At 43.3% G+C, this 21942-nt stretch overlaps 1 protein-coding gene across 14 annotated transcripts in view; it reads right to left on the bottom strand.

Moving 5' to 3' along the window:
- Positions 1-15834, bottom strand: part of CAMK2D (calcium/calmodulin dependent protein kinase II delta) — a 121370-nt gene extending 105536 nt beyond the window's left edge. For 4 of the 14 annotated variants that reach the window (XM_077176803.1, XM_077176797.1, XM_077176795.1 and 1 more), the window contains exons 1-3: positions 15715-15830; positions 15138-15401; positions 14376-14470 (exon numbers count right to left, since the gene is read on the bottom strand). In XM_077176803.1, coding sequence (XP_077032918.1) covers positions 14376-14470; positions 15138-15202 — 160 coding nt within the window. In that variant the 5' untranslated portion in view covers positions 15203-15401; positions 15715-15830. Of the gene's footprint in view, positions 1-14375; positions 14471-15137; positions 15402-15714 lie in introns of all 14 variants that reach the window. The other 10 variants (XM_077176805.1, XM_077176804.1, XM_077176798.1 and 7 more) reach the window with 5 other exon arrangements.
- Between the last annotated feature and the right edge of the window lie 6108 nt (positions 15835-21942).

The raw sequence follows: 21942 nt of genomic DNA, 5'->3' as shown, positions 1-21942 counted from the left end.
GACCTCCAAAAATTGCTTAAACACTTAAAATACTTTGGTTAAAATATATGCCACAATTGAATACATCCAAAACCTAAATACATTCAATTCAAAACAGTATGCATTTTAAAAGAGGATTTTCTAACATTTTAACTAACTACAAGAACTTTTTTTACACTGAGTATTTGCATAACACAGAAAAGAAAAACAAGCAAAAGGGACAACATGAAAGAGACAGAGTTTAAAATAGATTACCTTGTAATGAAGTCAGGGAGACCCCATCTCAGAGACGGGATGTAGCAATTGCAGAAGAGAAACAGACAAAATCCACCAAAACAAAACAAACCCAACAAACCTATACACGCCACTCAGATGTCTATTTTATAAACCTTCTCAAGCATCAGACTGAGAACAACAGTTCTCAAAGCAGAAGCTCAGCAAAATTGGTGGAGAAAGAGAACATCAGAAGGGTACATGAATGGCACAGACATGGACATCATCCATATCCTCTATGATATCACCTGAAGCTGCTGAGGATACAGGTACCAGACTAAACATGATGAGGTTACAGCAGTGGAACGAAATTATTGCCCACTCAGTGTTGCAAAATAAAGCACATGTGCTTAAACATCCTCTACAGAGGCTTTCAGACCAAGTCAACCTGCACAGCTCTTGGATAGCTCCTTCACACCCTCTTTTCTGGGCAAAGAATAAATCCATTTTTAAAGAACATGGAAGGGCAGGGGAATCCTTCAAAAACATAAACATCATATGCAAACTCCTGTCTTCTGTGCATCTCAGCATGCGAGTCCAGAAGCAGATTTAGCCTTTGAGTACCCAAAACTCACAGTGATAATTTGATATAGCTACATATCACAGTATCATTAAAAAATTCTGGCTAATATTAGTAGTAACATTGCCAAAGGAGCTGATAATCTCTGCTTAGTAAGACAATTAATTGAGTTTTGACCTCTTATTTTGGAGCCACTACAGGTAATTCAGGTAAGTGTTGTATATGTCATTCTGACACTGAATTTACATTACATAATTTAGAAGAAATTTAACAAATGCTTTTCCAATCATCTTTGAGATGATTCATTAACTCTGCGTTATGAAACACAGATGCAGGCAGGTGTACTTGAGATATCTGAGATTTGTCACGTTACTAAGATTCGAGAGGAATGCCATTGCAGCATTAGGTATATGGTTCTGTTCTCATTCCCATAATCCCATTTTTTATCTAGAACTTGCATGGTCTGATGAACATTAAAGAGATGTCAGGAATATCCATCTGGTTCCACTGATGTTTGCTGTTTAAGTCTGACAATATAAGAAGTATTAACTTCGTATGATTGCAGAAGTCTGTTATTTACTGCCTGAGGCAGTGCTAATTCTGAGTTAGCACAGATGTGTTTCACACCTCCACTTTGGATTTCAATACTGCAAACAAGCTGTTCAATTTTTCCCCCCTCTATTCTGTAAAACTAACTTTTCTAACATGCCCCACAAGGGAAAACTGCTCTCCTTGTGGAGATCTTACCTTCTTCCTGAGGATGATCCAAGTCAGACACAATGCAGGGAGAAATTCAACCAAAACACTTCACTAAAAATAATGGGAGGTTTTTTTTGTTGTTCTGCTGTAGCATCAGTTTTTCATTATTAAGATTCAGTAAAATCAACATCAAGGGACATGCTTGCCCTTTAAAAAATTAAATCAGTCAATCGACCAAAATATTTACAAGAGCAAGGAACTTAATACTCCTTTAATTTAAATATCTATCTTCCATATTTATCAAAACACTTCTTGATCTTGAAAAAAAAACTTAATGCCAAACAGGCAAAGCATGTGCCTTTATGTGGAACTTTTCTGCTTACTAATAATAAAAAAATTTAATTCAAAACCTACTTTATGTAATTTTAAATGAAAATGTCTATTCTCTACATAGGAAAGGAAACCTGACAGATGCAAACCCAGATGCTGATCTCATGAGTACTCACACCTGTTGGCATAGCTCAGCACGTTACTTGTCACATTTATGTTATTGCTCAATACCCAAGCACTGTTGGTTTATGTAAAACCACCTAATTTTCAAGGTCAGATTGCAGAGACTTGATATCATTAGAATGACTTTTTTGGTTGAAAAAAGCCCAAAGCACATTCCCCATGTTCAAGACTTGAAACCTGGGCCAGGCAGCACCTGGGTGCTCTTACACAGCCCCTCCCACCAGCACAGCTATTGGTACCTGCCACAGTTCCCTCACAAAACTACAAACACAAAGCACAGCTCAGGGCACTGGGAGCTCGTGCATTTTCCCTGCTCAGGAAGTTTCTGCTGTCCTCTATCACAGCTCTATAGAACACGAGCTGCCTATAAGCTGCAGTTTGAGAAACATGAAGAAAAAGGACCGCTACAATTAAAAAAAAAATATTTAAAAAGGCCATGCAAAGCAATTGGGGAAAACCCTCAAAAACTCCATTGAGCTGGTTAAGCATTTTTCCACACTATCTTATTGACTGAACCAGTCAACAACAATTAGTAACATTTTAAAAGTGTTTCAGTTTATTTAGTGTGTGAATCAATAGAACTTTAAACAATGAACTAGGCTGCTCCTAGTGCACTTGTACAATTTTCTGTTTCTTTAGCCATTTTGTTGACTAGATGAGCATCTGTGGTTGCAGAGACAAGTCAACACTCAACAGAAACTCTTCCTAATTTAGCTTTGTTTCATGGAGCTATTTTCACAGCAGTTTCCACTCGACCTGGCACAGAGGCGACAGAAACAGCAGGCTATAGAAAGCGCCTGTGTCAAGAACTGCTCAACATCCCTGTGATGGAAAGAAATGGGTTTGGACTTAGGTCTCAATATGCATCATCTGTGAAACTCCCCAAAACCCTGCAGCTACCTACATCTTTGCATATCAGTTACTGCTTGGGTACAGCAAGTCCTCTGAAACAGCACTCCGAGGAATTGTTCCAGACAGGGATCAAAGCCTCCGGCAACGCTCCGATATTTAGGAAAAACAAAGAAAATGAGGCAACAGGGAATGAGTAAAAATGGAAATTACCAAATTAGCTTTGAAATTGGTAAAAGAGGTGACAGGACACCTAGTGATGAATGGCAAAGCTGAAGTGAAATTACTAAATGAGTTCCTTCATTACCAGCCTCAGAACCAGCCAAATCAATCTGTAAATAAACACTGGAATTCACCAGGCAAGACCCTGCCATAAAGACACCAGTGATACTAAAGATACTCAGACAACCTCTCCTAGTGTTTTTTTTCTGGTCAATTCCAATTCCCCACTCCAAACATCCACATATAAATATGTAAATTAGCTTGTAGGATGCATAAGGAGAATGGCCAGTCTGTCATACAGGAGGAAGCTAAGGGAAGATGGCTGTTACATAAAATAATCAGAATAAGATTGTCCTTGATAAATACACTGATGAAAGATGAACCCTTCTCTGAAGGACAGCCCAGGCACAGACAACAAACACCATCCATTTCTGATTTACAGCCCAGATTTAGTAAAGTCTTTGAAGTAAAAGAGGGCAACACTAAATTCTGTCTTCAATAAAGCAAAAATAACCAACCCATTCACCTCCCCAGTTAATTTTCTTGATTACTGTCCTGGTTTAGGGCAAATTTGGAGGAGAATTTCCAAAGGAGAGCCCCTCCAGACAGCAAACCCACACGGCCCCTCCCCCCAACTGGTTCAGGAAGGATTCCTCAGAGAGAAGTGGAAAGAACCTGTTTATTTAATAGGCACAGCACCCCCCAGCACACAAAATGAACAATACCAGATGACACTGCTCTGAAAAAGATGAAAAATTCAGAAAGTCTCTCTTGGGGGGTGGTCGCTCTGTTCTCAGTCCCTCCAGCGCTGGGGCAGCTGCTGCAGGCCACAGGGTGCAAACTCTCGGTGTTTCCCAGGTCCCAGTCCAGGGCAGGTTTGAAATGGTCAGAAAAAGGAAAGGAGAAACAGTCCAGGAAGAAATTTGGACAGTTTAGCTAAACTAGCTAATGAGCAAAAGCAAGCAGAAGCGAAGCAAGCAAGAGCGAGAGAGAGCAAAGCGAAAAGCAAAAGCAGCAAAAGCTGCAGTCTCTGTGTCCTGCCAGGCTGATAAGAAAACCAAAACAAAACTTTCCCTCTTCAGAGCCGGTCTTAAAGGTACAGAACATAATATCCAACATTAACAGAGCACATGAATGGGGATACAAGCATCATAATGTCACCCTAGGACAATTACTGAATCACAATATTTATTCTGTTGAAGGACTCAACTTTACCTCAAATACACCTGAATTTCATTTCCCAATTTTCACTGAAGGTCAGGTCCAGGTGCTAAATGCTCAGAGGTTCTCTTACCCTGCAGAAGTCTGACAGCAGATAAAGGTGATTTGGAAGTGGAAAGGTTCAGTTTCACTAGACCTGGTTTTCCTGTTTCATGTAACAAAGAGCAGACCACTGACAGCCAAAACATGACTCTGAACTTGACTTCCCTTGAGTTTTGGTAGAGGAGCAATCCTTATCCCTGAAACTACTTAAGCAAGAACACAGTTTGTAACAGAGCAATCAACCCTATTTCAGGGTGATGGAGGTGAATCAACACTATTTAAAGGACAAAAACACCCATTTTTTTCCAAATATTTTGCACTTTCAGGAGTCTAAATGTTGGGATGTAACAGCTGTGAAATTTCCACAGCCACAAGAACACACTATGACCAAATGATAACCATTTTGAAAAATGCATTAAATTCCATTACTTGGAAACTTAAAAAAATCTGCACCTATTAAAGGTTTGAAATACACATAATTTGTGAGTTCTTGTCCTCTTCTTTTGGGTTTCCTCAAAGCATCTCTGAGATACTGAGTGTCCCACCATGAGCTGTGTCACCGATCTGGTCCCCAAAACATCTGTAACACCAAACACAGCTCCAAGCAGAGGGGATGGACCACACATAAGCAACTTCTGCTCTGGGAAAATTCATCTCATTACATGTTTTGATTAACATGGCAATGAAAGCAATTTATTACTTCATTTAGAGAGACAAATCATGTTTAACACAAATAAATAAAAACTCAAAGACACCAATTCCTGCCCTCATTACAAGTTAAGTGACTCTAAGTTAATAGATTATTTAGCATTAGTCACTTTCCCACAGCAAACAAGCTGGCTGGGCACACACAGGCTCTGCCAGATCTTCTCCTGCATCTCACATGTGCACATGCACACACACAGAGCACTGAACCAGGGGCCTCTTGTTCCTCTTCCTTCCCCCCAAAAACGCAATGGCAATGAAAGACCATGGAGTGCTACAGGTATAAGAGATGTCACTGGGCTTGGGGAGTTCTTCCATCCAGCACCAGTACACACCTCCCTATAAATCTTACACTTCCCTCAAGTTACCAGACTAGCAGGAGGCTCTGACTGAAAGAGGGAGAACCTCAAAAGGTTTTCAACCTGCAAAAGTTTACTGAGTATCAATGATGAAAATCAAAGTACCATGAAAAGATACAAAAATGTGACAAAAACCCTGTTTTTTTCCCATCCCCCAGTTGCAGCAGTGATACTAAAAATTTCTGAAAATGAAGGGCTTTTATGCCATGACCAGCAAGGCATTTAGTCCCATGAGCATTTCTTAGTGCAATCCTAATCACAAATTCCTAGTTGTCCATGCTGTGCAATGCAAGGAGCAGGAAGCTACCTTACACCCAAGGGGGATTTATTTTAGAAGCAGCAGACTCAGTATAAAAAGCACCAAGACAAGCTTTTCAATTTTGTAACTACAGCATTTAATAAATAATGGGGAAAACCTAGTTTTTTAAGGTTTCTGCACTGATCCTTACTTGCATCTTGGAGACACAATGTTAGTGACATCTTTCTCTGAAAGAAAGGTGTAAAGCAGGTCTCCAAGTGTGTTTTACTACCAAAAGTTCAGCAGCACCTGGAGCTACCCTGAGGGAAAGCAAAGGTCATCTGCCCTAGAGCACAGAATGCTCCCTGCAAGGCAGCACCAGTCTGTCCATGTTACACCATGTTATAACTGCTTATACATTTTCACTTTCTGCAGGATATGAGTTACATCACCCAAATGAATAAGGTTTCAAGAGAAATCTCTGAATTTGGCAAGTACTTATTCTAATGAGCAGTAGCCCATTAAAACCATTCCTACAAGAAGTCTCCCAAACCTAAATCACACCTAAGCAGTAGCTTGAGAACTGCTGTGCAATACAAATAACCTGAAGGCCTCTCTTGACTCACTAAATCATGAACCTATCTCTCCAGGAGGTTATAATTTAAATGAAAGCTAAGCCTTGGCAAATCCCATCAGATTGACAAATATGGATTTTATGTAGGAACCCCATCTGTTTGTGCAGCTACATGAATATGCAACGTGACTTGCTGCAACACTCGCATCCACATTGTGGAAAACTTACAAGTAAGCAGTTCCCAACTACAATTAAATCAGGAACAAAGTTCTGAAAACACAGGCAGTAAATTGCTGCTCACAAATATCAGCTTCAAGGCTGATATTTGTGGGCAGCAAATGGCTGAGTCAAAACTGCTGCACAGTAAAAAACCAACTCCCTAGAGCACATGTAGGACAATGGGAAAGACTGTCCCCAAAACAGCCCAAAATGACTGATTTGGCTGTAACTGAGCAAGACAAAGCCCACAACCAGCTGTGAACATATACAAGCACACTCTACATTCAAGTTGAAAGTGACTGCCAAACCTAAATTAATTCTGGTTTTATGGATGCCAGACAGCTCTCTTGGAAAGCATCACCAGGATTTTAACTTTATACATTTAGCAGTGATAAATTCTTTGTTATTGGTAAAAAAAATTTTAAAAGCCTCTCACCACAAGATAAAATGCTTCACCTCAACCAGCAAATATCCACAGCATCACATTTCCAATTATTAAAATCTACTTTGATACTTTTAAGAGGTTTGGGTTGGCTTTTTTTTTAATTAAGCCTGCATTAACTCTCAAATTTTGCTGTGAAATACTTAGAAAGTATTGACAAAAGGTCAGGAATTCATGTAACAGAAGCTCCCTCAAACTACCAGGCAGGCAAAGTTCCTTTCTACCAAATACAACCCATTTAAAGCAATAACTGCACAAATATCTCTGTAATAGTTTGCTCAGCACATTGCCTATCATTTTCTAGACTGAAAAACCTAATTAGAAAAAACAAATATATGCTGTAGTACCATTTACACTTGTCAATTCCCACTAAAGAAGCTCCAGATCAGAAAAGAAGCTCCATCAGGGATAAGACACCCATGCAAATTTGCAAAATTTGCAAAAAAACCCATGCAAAAGTTGCCACTCCCAGGCTTTTCTGACAGCTCCTGCTTTTGTCCAGTGGCATCTAAAAGGACAGTTTCAAGAGGAATTAGGTAACCCCTCACTACAGCAGAATACACCCAGCAGCTTCTGATCAGATGCCACAGAAATTATCAGGGCTGCAAAGCTGAGTTCTCTGATCCAAATAACTCCAATGAATTTCAGAACAAGCTGACAACGATCTAGAAAACAACACTGGGTAACAGCACAACTGTGTGCCTGGAAGCAAACACCAAGCCCGTGTCACACAAACTCTCCACCCTCCCTGATACCACACACAGGACATTTCTTATAATACAAGGATTAAATGGATGAGGAGTTTGCACAAACATGCACTGCAAGATGTACACAAGCTCAATACATCCAAGGAATAAACAGACAGATTGGACTCCTGTGCCTCTCCACAACAGAGCAGATGTTTATTCAATTTCAAAGCACAATTATTTTAATAAGGAATTAAATAGAGGAATTGCCACTGTTAAGTTAGGGTTTTGTTCTCTAGTAAGCTTTTTCCAAGCACAGAGGTAGTTATGTTTCTCACATCATCTCCCAAACCCCCACAATATCCTCACAAAGCATTTGACAAATGTGCGATATATGTGCACGAAGGAGGAAGCTGGATATATCAAACACCCTGGCCTACATCTCTCAGGAGGTCAAATGAAGGACAGACACACAAAAAGCACTATTTTGGCAGTAAAGACATTTGTAAATCAAAATATTTCACTGACTTTTATTACAGACTCTTAGGTCAGACATTCCTCAATTCCTTGGAAAAAAAAAAAAGATCCAAACCTCAAACCAGACTGTGAAATCAATACAAGTGTGAATAAACATAGCAGAGATGGCTTCACATAGCCCAGTCACAACCTGAGAAGGTGCATTAATGTTCAGCATTTGGATCAATACATGCCTACATATGGCGGGATTTTCACAATTCAATTTCACTGTTTAGTGAGGGCTTGAAATTGGTTGGTCTGTGCCTGATTCTCAGTCCTTCCAGGAACAAGTGTATTTCTACTTGGCTGTCAACGAGGTCAGATCCAAGTCACAAACACCTGAGCTGGCCTGTGGTTTCCCCCAAAACAATATTTTCTATGTATGGTATTATGTGCAACAAACAGAACCAATCTACAATAAATGCAAAGTATTGACCACTGTGTTAGTTTCCTTATTTTTGTATTTGACCCAAACCTTTCATTCAGAAGTACCATGTGAACATAGCAAAACATTCTCTCTCAGACCAGGAGGAACAGCACAAATCCCTATTTCAGTATTAGGATGTGGAAGCTTAGAAAGGTATTCTGTTTCTATTCTCCCCTGCATCTTATGTTCTCCCTTCTCTCCCAATAGCAGCAATTCCCCAAGTGAAGCTGTTCAAGCGTGCAGTGAAGTCTCCACTTTGCAGGAAGAGAACACGCAGTACAAGTGCATGAATCAGTGCCATAATGTGTAACTTCTGACAGAAGATGGCTGGAGACCAGCAGCCAAAGAAGTCCCCAATAATCCCCTTTCATATGCATTTCCCTCTCTTCCCCTAAGGAGCTTGCTGAAACTGAGCTGACAGATGATGCAAACACCTTTTTACTCTCCATGCCTTTCTAAGAGAAATTCTGGTCACAATGGCTCTTGCAAAAACTCCAGAAGTGACATTATTGAAATCAACACAGCATTTGTTATGAATAATTTAACTATGAACTGCCAGGACATTTCATTTCCAATCTAGTTTAACTGTGAGAATCAATTACTACCAACCAACACCCATCACAGAGCTTCAAAGTCCTTATTCTCAGTGCTATTTGAAAGCTCTTCAGGTCTTCACTAACACCAGAGTAAATGCTAACGCCAAAACAGAATTAAAAGCTCCAAACCTTCACAAAATAGAGCACCTAACCAAAAATCCCTTTTGAGGTTTTTTTTTTTGATAACACTCTTCTCTCCCCATTAGCCTGAGCTGTCTGAATGGAGTCAATTTCAACAGAACCAGCAGCCTGCTAAATTACAGTAATTTGCAATTAAACAAATACTTGCAGATAAACATTCAAATGAGTGTGTTGTGTTACAACTGATGTCAAACTGAAAAGAATGCCATTACTAAACTGAACACAAACATTGACCACAAACGTTAAAAAGGGTGACTACATGTTAGCAGGTGAGCCTTCTCACATACTAGAGAAAAACAGTTTTAAACCACTCTTAAGACAAGTAATTAACCAGAGAAACAAGACTACAGCAAGACACGGAAGAAAACCACTAAAATCCCAAGCTTAAATCTTGTCCTCACAAAGACAGAATCTGCCTCACTGACAACTAAATGCCCCAAGGACAGTCCTGTCTGTGTGGGAGTCATGTCACGTGTGCGTAAGAACAGAATTTACCTTTAAAAATACGTGTGTTGTAATAAACTGGCACAGGTAAATGTGTGCTTCAGAGATTAACATCTTGAGCTAGATTAGAAAGAGTTATTTTCTCCTCCTGTGGAACACTGGAAGCCTTATTAGAGCTTGCCTTCCTGCGCAACATCTGGCATGGACTGACACAAGCTACCTGACTAAAGGAAATGTTAGTCTAGTGACACATCAAAAACGTTTAGCCCTGTGTCACAAAAAGCTGGGCTGAACAACACTACCTTATGCACTCTTCCCATTTCATTCATCCCCCTAAAGTACTCTAAATCACTTTAGGGATCATGAGGTGCCCTACTTGGAGAGCTTTAGAGGCTGAAGCACTCTTCCCACAGCCCAATTACTCAACGCTGCACAGAACGCCGTTCCCAGGGGCGGGGTTTGCAGCCTCCACACCCATCGGAGCTGGCTGCAGGTGAGCCTGGCTCCAGCCCCTCTGGCTGTGCCGTGCACCTGTAGGCACGAGCTCCCAGAAAAGAACAGCAGAAATACTGAAAAACATTTGGGAAATTTCCTGCTAAGAAGGAAGATAAATATCCAGCAACACACCTCCAAGGCTTGAAGCTAAAGGAATGGCTGCTCCCTGAAAGCTCAGGAGAGCTTTTCAGGGAGCAGCAATAAGCTCCAGCTGACTCTCACATTACTCCTTGTAGCGCATATGCTCATCAACAAAGCGCTGGTAGTCCTGCTGCAGCAGCCCAAGGGCTGGCAGAGGTGTGCCCAGCTTCTGACACCAGCTCCCCAGAAAAGAGCAGGGACTGGGACACCCCCTCCTCCCACAGACACCACCACATTGCACCCAAGGCACTAGACACCGGCAGTAGGAGTTACTGGCAATACATACACCCAGTGAAAATCTACCAATCTATCTGTACCTTTTCAAGTATGAGCAGAAAAGCAACCTCTTACCTATTTTTTTTTGGAAGACAGAAAATGAGGGCTAAACCTACTAAGAAAATGAGTCTGTTTATGTGAAATCAATTTGGATCAAAGCTAGATGACTTTCAAAAGAGAAGGAAAAAGATGTACAGATAATGGCAAAACAGAAAACCTGCTCATTTTTTGGTATTTGGAAGAGACAGGGGAAAAGTAAAGTCATTTCACAGAAGTTGACTTTTATCTGCATGACTTTCTACACATGAAAAACAACACAGACAAGCCCGAGCCCTTACTGAAGAGTAAGGAAGTCCCAAAGACTTCATCAACTGAAACCATACAGAGCCCAGAACCAGCCAACACACATTCTCCACTTTATTCTTGGTTTTCTGTGTGCTTGTTCATCACTGAAGTTAATTTTGGAAGAATAACACCACAAAATGTGCCACAGTCGAGAGGGCGACAACACACAGAGCATCACCATACAGTATCAGAAGGCTTCACCCCACACCTCATCAGAAGGCATCAGGGCTGCTCATACACAGCAACATCAGGTCACCTCAGAAGGCTGCAAGGATCTGCCCCTCCTGTTCCTCAGCCCAGCCTTTTATGCCCTCCTGTTCATGCACAGCACCTGTGTGCCCTCTGCTCCCCTGGGTGATTGGTCAGTGCCCCCGGGCACTCCATGGCTCCTTACCCTCAATGCTGCTCCCCTGCCTGGCACAGCTGCAGCCCATTGGGGATGAGGCTCCAGGCCCACTCCCAATTAGCACAAGCTGTGCTCCTACAGGGTAACATACCTTTCTATGCTTTCCTTTTTTCCAATCAGCAGCATAATCATCTTGTGCAAGAACATAACCTATTGATACAAAACCAGCTGTGGATATTCAAGCAGTTTAGACTTAGAAAACACCAAGATCAAAACTCTGAATAGCACCTTAGGAAGACTTTAAAAATAGAATATATGTAATTATAACAAGTAAAAGGATTTTTGCTATACTGAAATAGATTCAAACTGCCAATGTTTATTACTTCTACTACTAAAATCAGAAAAACATTGAATTGGAATTCTGTAAAGAACTGACCATCAACTTGAAAGCACCACGGTTCCCTCTGCTAGAACAGGGGGGCACAGCTTCCCTCCAAATTCCAGCCAAAGCCCATGCCTCTGCATGAATGCAATTTGCCTGAAATTTCCCTGTAACTATACAGGGAAACTGGTGGGAACACACCTTCACTGGCATTAGCTGGTGACCAGATCAGATTTAGAAAGACTGATAAAGTAAGAATTTGGAAAAATCTCCAATAACATTTATGGCTGAGATGAAAGGGGAAGATAACTACTGCTCTGACTGGGCTGAAGGCACTTAAATAAATTCTAATTTCAAAACTGCTTTAAGGAAGTTTCATTTAGTCTTGAAAGTCTTGACTCCTCCATAGCATACACTGAAACTGCTCTTGTCCAGCTTGGGAAGCAAAAAGGCCCAAATACAACATTTTGTTTAAAAGATTTGAAGGGAAGCAAGCCTTAGACAAGGAATACATTTCCAAGCCAAGAGGACACATTTCCACTTAACTCTGCTCACAGATGAAGCTGCCACAATGATTTACACTGGAATGGGTGTTTCAGTAGGTGTGACACACAGAAGTGAACTGCTACCTCCTCATGCAGCAGTTCAGATGGAGTAGAACAAAACTTAAATCTAAAACCAGCACTTTATTATTAAACTCCATCCCCAATAGCAGCCAGGAGAAAGAAGCACAGTTTGAGGCTTTTTCAGGTTTAGTTTTTTTGCACCACAAGTGCCATTCAAGTGCACCTTTCTACAATTAAAAAACTGCCTCAGAAGATTCTAAAGATTTCTCCAAGAAGCTTGCTCTTCAGAAACTACTTAGTAGATTTCCAAGTGCCAAAACCCAAAACAACCTCCACAAAAACCAGCCCAGCAAGTAAAAAACTGCAATTATTTTTGGGATGTCTGAAAACAGAGATGGAAAGGCATTCCCTGCATTCACGGGCAGGCACCATGCATGTTCTGATTCCCAAAGATACTCCACAGCTCAGCTCTGAAGTGTAACCCTTTCCTTTATGGGTTGGACCCACAAAAAAATCTGTATCAAATTTGCCTCAATCCATTTTCTGAGCTAAATTCTCCCAGAATATTTCTGCTACTTAACAGAGCACATCAAGGACCAACCTGCTCCTGCATGAACCAAGTACAAAAAATTACAGCTTGAAATACAGTGCAATCCAAATGCTAAGTAATTATAAACACAGTTTTTCCTCATTTAGCCTAGCATTCCAGGATTTACCCCATCACACACACAACCCATGACATATTGGTAACCTGGTTACTGGCACATATTCCCCACCTGTTACCAGTAACCTGATGATGACCTTGTTATGCCTTCTCACATTGAAAATTACTCAGATCTATGAAATCACATCAAGTGTGGTGTTTCATTTTATGCATCAACATTCAACAGATCACATTTTTGTGCTAAATAATAATAAAAAAATCTGTTTAAAGCGAACTTGGGAAAATATTTATCTCAAGTATTATAAATTGCTTAACCTACCTTCAAGTCTGTAACTGTACAAAAAAATTAAAGTAACCTTTCAAATATAAAGGAAAAGTAATCTTGCAGTAAGAGTTAAAAGAGTTAAATTCAGAGAAAAGTATATTTTCACACAACTTTCACCAACCACAAGTAACAACCATTGAAAGATCTTTATCAGAGAGCAGCATGTTATCAGAACTTGCCATATGGTCCTAAGCAAAGTCTTATGTTAAACGTACTGACTTGAGGCTGCCCTTTACCTGCAGTGATTCCTGTGGGCCAGAAGCAGAGCAGCCACAAGCACCTTTAGGCTCTGACACTACTTATTCACTGCCGTCTTCCTTGCAAATTCCCATAAAACCACAGAAAACGATAAGGGTGAGTGATCCCTAATCGCCGACTCCTGGTCACAGGCACTCCAGCTGGGAATTAACGAGCAATTGACACGACACCGCTAAGACTCCCTTTCCACAACAACAGCCCACACCGTGTGTATATTTACCTACAATGTATCATAACAACCCCACCGCTGCTGCTGACAAGCTGCTGGAAACGCACATCAGAGGCAAGGCAGAAACAAGCTGTACAGCAGCCTTGGAACAGTAACACTCCTCACCACTTCATCACGGGGACTTTCTCCACAACAGTTAGCTCAAAACCCACTTTTTTTTTCTCCCTAATCATAATTTTCTTCTCACATAAAAGTTTAGTCTGAGGTAAAAATACATTTTTCCTCATTCACTCATAGTCGGATAGGCCCTAATGTTCATGTTTAAATGCAATGGGAACACAGAAGTCAGTGAAGCTGTAAATGTTTAAAATAAAATCTGTAATGGAAACTTATTATTGACCATCGTCCCCCCTAAAAAAAAAAAAGCTTGCAAAATGCTTTGACTCAAATTATTTATATTAAAAACTGAAGGGACTGCATTACGTTAGATTTTAGTTTTTGAACATCTTTTCTTCATTTACAGCAACCTCTGACTCCCGTGCAGTCAATCCATGAAACATTTAACAGAGAAAAAAAAAATCAGACATAAAGGGAAAAAATTCAAACCCAGGAAATAATAATTAAAATTGTATTAAAAAAATCTGTTAAGATACTCGACTATTTTTAGCATTTCCTAATGCTTAGCACATGAACACAAGAAACAGGGAGGAGGCATCACAAACGCCAGATTAAAATATACCCACCCCTAGCTGAAAGCTTTTTGGTGTTGATAATTTTGGCAGCGTACTCTTGTCCTGTGGTGATTTTCATACACCTCCTCACGACGGAGAACGCCCCTCTGGAAACCAAAACCGGGCAAAGTGTCAGTCCAGCTGAAACACTCCACTGCCATTACCAGCTAACGGGCAGCATGGAGGGGTGTGAGGTCGGCAGAATTAAAAAAAAAAAAAAAAAAGGGATTTTCTGGTTTTCTGTCAGGGACGGTCAGCATTGATTTTATTCAGCTGAACAGTGAACTCCGCGGGGTAGAAGCCGTGTGACCAATCCCGCTAGCTGGGGCGGAGGGCGGGCGGGTTTTCACTGGGTCCATGCCGGCGCACCGCGGGGGGACACAGGGCGGCGGTGGCCGTGTCCCCCTCAGCGGCGACACCGCGGGGGGCGACACCCAACATGGCGCTCAGGGCTGCGCCTCCCGCCCCGCCGCTGGGGGGCACCCCCCGCGCTCCGACACCCCTCATACACCGAGACCCCCACGCCGCGACAGCCTAAGAGCTAAAAAATACCAATAAATAATAAATAACAATAAATAGCGGCACGGGGGCTGGGGGGGCAGCTTCCCGCCACCCGCCCAGAGCCCGTCGCCGCCCCGGGGTCGTATGGCTGGAGCCCGGGCGCTCCCGCGGGGCTCTCGGCAGCGGTGAGGGGGCCCGGGGCGCGGCTCCCCCCAGGGCTCACGCACCGACCCCCGCAGCCCCCGGTGCCTTCACCCCCCGTTCTGTCCTTACTTTCCGAGCTCCTCGAAGAGCTGGTACTCGTCGGTGAAGCGTGTGCAGGTGGTCGAAGCCATCATGAGGACGGGCGGCCGCCGGTGACTCCGGCGGCCGTGGACGGCGAGGCGGGGACGGCGGAGGGGCTGCGAGGCGAGGCGAGGCGAGGTGAGGCGAGGCTCCGCGCCGGCTTCTTCTCCTCCTCTTCCCCGCCACCGCCTCCTCTGGTGACGGCGTTGCCTTCGCGCCCTCCTCCGGTCTTCCCTCTCCCCTCCCCTCACCCTTTAGGGAAGGAAACAAACAAATATTTAAATAAATAAATAAATACGTATCCTCCTCGCTTCCTCACGCCCGCCAGGGAAAGCTAGCGGCTAAAGGGAAAGCAAGACCGGGGCGGGGGGCGCGGCGCTCCCACCCCTCCCGCTCCCCTCTGCCTCAGAGCCTCAGCCCATCCGCCGGTGCCGTGCCTCCCCCTAGCGACCCCGGCCCGCGACTCCCTGCCGTCGGGGAAGGCGCAACACCCATGGGAGTCTCACACGGGCGGGCGGAGCACGGGAAGAACCTGCGCTCTGTCCTCCCGGGAGCGAACACCGACCTTTCCCCGGGCGCTGCCCCGGGACGGCGGCGGGAGGCACCCTGAGGGAAGCGGATGCACCTGCGCGCGCCCCCTCCCACCCCCGCCCCTCTCCTCAGTGGCCGCCTGTGACGTCACGCCTCGCCCGAGAGCGAGGGAGGGCGCGCGGTGGTGGCGCGCGGCGGGAAGCGCGTGCGGGTGCGCTCGCGGGCAAGGGGGCCGTGACGTCGCAGGGGCCCCCGCCGCGCGCGGGGAGGGAGGGGAGCGGGAAGGGACGCGGAGCACCGGGCACCTCGTGACGTCACATCAGCTCCGGCCGCGCGCGGGGAGAGGGGGGGATACACACCCCGGGCACCTCGTGACGTCACGGCCGCCCCGGCCGCGTGCGGTGGGAAGGGGGGGGCGTGGGGGCACTGGCGCACCGCGCGTGCGCCGGGTCGCGACCGTCACCGCCCGCTCGGGAAAGGGACCCGCGGCAGAGACCGCGCACAGGCAGCCCTGCACCGCCGCGACAGGACACGGCCCCGGGATCCATCCCGCGCAGGGCGCCGAGAAGGGCTGGGGACACGCGTGAAGTGTCACAGAAAACAGCTGAGCTGTCTCGGTCTCTTCCACAGAAGCACCGAGTATCTTGAGCTGGAACGGACCCACAAGGATTATCAAAGTCCAACTCCTGGCCCTGCACAGGATCCCCCCAAATCCCACCTCTGCCTGAGAGCCTTGTCCAAATGCTCCTTGAGCTCTGACAGCCTTGGAGCCGGGAGCATTTGAACATGGAATGAGGTCGCCAGGCCACCGAAGGCCATTCGGTCCTTTCTGATAAACCTGAACTGATTTTGCTCCTTTCTGATCAACCACGTGGTGCTGAGCCAAGCGAAGAGCTGAGTCCACACCTGCACAAAGCACAAGCAGCAGCCAGGCTACAAGCAGAGCTCCACTACAAAAGGCAGCCTGGAGCATCTCCATGCTCATTTTAAGTGGGAAGACACGTGCACAAAACGCACCCAACAAAGGGCTTTACATCAAATCTCTGGAGTTTCCAGAATCAGCATCCTGAGCTGTGGTCTCGTATGAAGAGTTAAAACCTGTCAACCCTTCCCAGAAGGAACAGGAACGTACAGAGCCTACACAGGAAGGCAGTTTTCCTCCAGGTGAGGTGAGGCAGCTGTGCCTTGTACAAACACACTGAATTTGTGACATAAAGGTGGCAGCAAAGGGAACTCGTGAGCATGTACAAAGCATTTACTCCATCAGTTCCTCTCCAGGGAAACACTCTGTGCAGCAGGGCCAGTACAGACCAGAGGATGTTTCCATTCAGACCAGCAGGATCTGTTCCCATCTCTGGCACTTGGAACAGCAGCACATTTCCAATCTGTTCCCATCTCTGGCACTTGGAACAGCAGCACATTTCCAAATCCCTTCAAACTAAAAAGTAACATGGAAGTTGTGCATCTCTGGGTATAATACTTGCATGGGTAACTCAATCAGCAGTGCTGAACCCCTATATTTAACAGGACCTGCCTGCCAGGTTCCTCATCCACATGTACACAGACACAAGAAAATGAAACATATTCCCCTGGCACTACGTCACTTTTTACCTTATGGTATATTATGAGAAGAAGCATTTGGACCAAGTATCTGCTCTTGCTGTGCCATACAGTTATTATTTAATTTTAAGAATTTTTAGAAGAAAATATTAAATTCTATTTCAATTCACTTTCTTGTTGATGTTTTTGTGGTTTTTTTAAAGTCATTATAAGGATGAGTGATCCAAACTGAGATTTTTTTTTAACTTTTTTTTTTTTCCACATTTCCCAATCTAAAAGAAGACAAGAACAGGCCAAGGAGTTACTAGAGAAATATCACGCATGAATTTTATCACAAGAGGTAAGTATTTGTTTACAAGATTGATATCACAGGACTAGATGAATTTCTGTAAGACAAACACTAGGGAACTGATGAGTAGCTTGGAAACACTTCAGCTGAGAGGGTTTTTTCTCCTTACAACAATCATGTCTTAATTGTAGTTCCCTCTTGAGCTGAAGAAAACCTGAATTTGTAGCTGCAGTTTAAACATTTGGTACATTCCCCAAATTCCTCCTGAGCAGACCAAAGCAGGCAGGATGGCAGCCAAGGATCCGGTCCATGAGGAGAAATTCTAAATGCTGGCTAGAGCTTCAGATTTCCATTAAGGCCACAGAAACAATTTGTCTGCTGTTGGAGAATGTCAGATCTCAACAATGAACCAAAAAAATGCTTCAAAGCCATCCCAGGGCACATTTTTCTTCTCCAAAAGGTTTTCAAGAGTGCAGCTCAAGCCTGTAAGAAACCTAAGTCATTCACTTAAAATTCCTGAAGTTTAACAAAATGTTACAGATAAGTGGAATGAATTATATATTCAACTTTGTACTGAAACATTTATTGTGGCAAAGGAAATAGTATTTATTTTAAGAGTTTGCTATTTGGTGAGGTCTTTGCTTTGTATGGCTTTAGACAGCTGAAGTGAGGTTTTTGTTTTATTTCTGACCTTGCAAATGCAGATTTTCAATTTTCTTATGTTTTGCAGGAGTCAAGAGAGCTTCCAAGAGGTCAGTGTGTACTGCTCATTTTGATGGCTTTTAGGAATGATGTATGTTTAATTTGTGACCAAGTGCCACAGCCACTGACAGTAGAGGCCTGGGCAGGAAATGCCCAGAACACCTGAGGAATCTGGGGTTTAGATAAATACTCACTTTATGAGCAGATGGCCTTTAACAGAAATCTTGGTCCTCCCCAGGGCTGCACATATTCCTGGGGCAAAGCACTTGAGGAAACTAATGGACAGCACTGGAGCAGTCAGAGGTACATCATTGCAGTAAAGCAATGAAAAGACCAAAAATGTCTGTGGAAACCAGGAACAGGGTAAAAAAAGAGAATGAACTGGGACAAATCACAGAAAATGCATGGGTTTGCAGTTCACTGCAACAGCTGGAACTGGAGGCACAGATTTAGGTCAGTGTGGAATTCTCTGCTGCACCACAGGTTGCACCTCTCTTATTTTCTCACTGGAGCTGCTGGACTTTATTTATCAAAGCTTTTGGAGGGCAGAAGGACCGGTGACATCGTGCCACAGACTCACTCCCTCCTTTCCAAGTGATGAGGGTGCCCTAAAGCCCATCCCAAGGCCTTCTGCTGGGGCAGCTCCCTCAGCACCACTTCCCACAGGACCAGTGCTGACTCCAGAAGCTGCTGCCAGTCCCTCTGGTGGGTGATGGAGATCCATGGTGGAGCTGCTGCAGCTGTCCCAGGGCTTCTTTCCTCCCCCTGGAGAAGCTCTCTCGCTGCTGCTGTCCCACTACGTAGCTCCTTGAAGGTTCCCCAAAGGAAAGGAATTATTTCTCCATGAGCGACACTCTTGGCAAGCACCCTGCTGCCCAAGCAGAGCAGTGTGTGTGCTCTCTGCCTCTGCTGCTGGAGCACTCTGAGGTGGGGTTAATTCACTCCTCAGTGAACCAGGAAGATGTTGGCAGAATAACTAATTTGATAGCTCAGTGTCACGCTCTTGCTATGCAGGAGACCAAAGGTTCTCTCTGGCCTAAAAAACCATCACTCCTGACAGGCTGGGAGGCATTGCTGGCCACTTAACTCCAGCCTCTGGAAGCACCACAGGGAGAAAGAAATGAAAAATTAATGCCTTATTTTTTATCTTTCTTGTGTGGGGCAAGGACAAAAATACAGGCTTGAGCAAAACAGATGTTTTCATTTGTTTGCACTGGAAAGAAACAAGAAATGCTCTGATAGGATTCAAGTTTCATCCCCGAATTTTGAAGAATACATTTTTCTTCTCTTTTTTTTTTAATTTGAAGTATTCTTAATTAAGAATACTCCTTTAAAATAATGCTTTTGAAGAGAGTGATTTCTTTTTAATGCACTTGTCCTGGTTATTTTGAGCTGAGTAAGCTGAGTAATTTTTAATGAATTCTGAGCAAACAAAATATTCCATTGTTTACACAGTTCTTTTTACAAGCAATTAGAGTCAGTAACACTCCATGAATAAGACTTTTTGCCACTGGCTTTCATGACATGGATTTGAAATATAAACATTACTTAAAAAAATATTTCAAGCTGTGAATCAAAGCTGTTTCCCAGGGCTTGGAGCAATGTGGTCTATGGAAGGTGTCCCTGCCCACGGCAGGAGTTTGGAATCAGATGAACTTTGAGATCCTCTCCAACCCAAACCATTCTGTGATTCCATGATTCTATGATTTCTGGAAGTTTGAGCACCAGTCTTGAACCCTATGTGACTGGCTGACTCAGAAAACATAAATGGTTCCTCTTCCAGAGTTCCCAGGGGTTTGTTACTTCTGGTTGAGTAGTGAGAGACTCTGGGAAATATGTGCATTTCTCTGGCCTGGCAGGACTCATTTTAATATTACCTTGCCATGTAAACCCAAGAGAAAGATCTGCACGTGGAAAAGCTGGCTGTGACAACCTCAATACCATCAAGGTGAGGAACTAAGTGTGATCTTGGCTGACAAACTCCATAGAGGCTGCCAGGGCTGCAAGGGAAGCCGGAAACACAGGAGCCCACATTGGCATGCCAGCACTGAAATTGTGCCCAGCCTTTCTTCTGAATGCTTTTGGTGAGTGCTTTGTAAACACTTCCAGGCATTTCCTAAAAGAAAAATGCGAGAGGTGACTGTAATTTGATCTACCACATGTTTTTGGTTTGGAGCATGCTTTCAATGAAGGAAGCTGAAGAAGGAAATGAATAACAACACCCCCTGCTTCCCATCCACAGGCATTGCCAGCACTGGAGATGAAAAGGCTTTCCAAGAGGAGGGAGCAGATTTAACCAGAACTGATAAAGAGGTTGGCTGGAATTTTATGGCGGAAATAAAGATTGAGATTTTAGACAGGGGAACATGGTCAGGGAGGTGAGAAAAGGGAAATATTTTAACAACAAAAGTTTGGACAGACTGAAGACAAAAGACTTGGTCAGAAAAGGAGAGGATCTTAAAGAAACCAGTGCGTATGAGACACTGTTGACTAGAAAGAAGCTGAGTTTTAAAAAACCCACAATTGTGAGACTGCGGAGGTTTTAAATGTAAGTAGAGGAGAAATGCAGCAGCTGGTTTCATGACCCAGACAGCAGGGAGTGCTCATGGCAAGAATAAAACAGACATAAGAATAAAGATATGCACAACTTCCAAACCATGTCCTTAATCACCACACCTACCTGTCTTTTCAATTTCTACAGGGATAGTGACTCCAACACTTCCCTGGGTAACCTGTGCCAGGGATGGACAACCTTTTCCATGAAAAAAATTTTCCTAATATTTAACTTAAACCTCTTCTGGTGCAACTTGAAGCTGTTTCTTGTTGGCCTATCTCTTGTTTCCCCTGCTTTCATGGTGCTAAGGGTTGCTGTAATGAGGTCTACCATTCTCAGTTCCATCTCTGCTTACATCCTCCCCAGACACACATGAATGTACAAAGTGTTTGCTTCTTTACATTTGGGTCAGGTGAGTGAAATAAACACCATCTCCTCCAGCTGACAGAAACTCCTTTCACATCCTGATTTATACCTAGATTTTTTTTTTTTTGATTCTGAACTACAGAGAGGTCTTTCCATTTATTAAAAAGAAAAAAAAAAACTTGGTAGAATCCAGAGGAAACAAAAATATGGTACTTCCTAGATGATATCCCTGTAGAGAATTAGCTTCTCTGTTTCTCCATTAGAGAACCATTTGCCAGAGATCAATTAAAGTGTGGTTGGGATACAAAATGAAATATCAATCCAGCAGGAAACGGCAACAGGTATTAGCAGACAATAGACACACATTAGTTACATGCACTCACCAACAAGAAGGCTTGGGTTGCCTTATCTTGGGAAAAACAAGGATCAGCAGGATACACAGGGAATTGTAGTAGATGTACCATCACTACAGGCAGGCAATGCAAAGGGTGCAAAAACAAACTATCACAGAGGGAAAAAATTATATCAGACACAGGAAAATATTATTCCCATATTGAAATATAATTTAAAGGACATTTCAAAATATTTTAAGGGTTTTAAAATGTAAACAACAGTTAAAGATTTATATGGGGTTTAAAGTGTTTTAGAATTTTGAAGTATTGCAAAAGCATGCTTTTATACCAGTATAAATTCAGAAAAACTGAGAATTAAGCAATCATAGGACTGTGGATTAAGTTTGAACTCTGTCAAAGTTTGTATTCTATGAAGTTTGTATTCCATTGGATTCCTTC

This window comes from Agelaius phoeniceus, chromosome 4 (genome assembly GCF_051311805.1).
Source record: "Agelaius phoeniceus isolate bAgePho1 chromosome 4, bAgePho1.hap1, whole genome shotgun sequence".
Taxonomy (NCBI): domain Eukaryota; kingdom Metazoa; phylum Chordata; class Aves; order Passeriformes; family Icteridae; genus Agelaius; species Agelaius phoeniceus.
The sequence above is the reverse complement of the archived record's forward strand: the minus strand, read 5'-3'. Positions and strand labels throughout refer to the sequence as shown.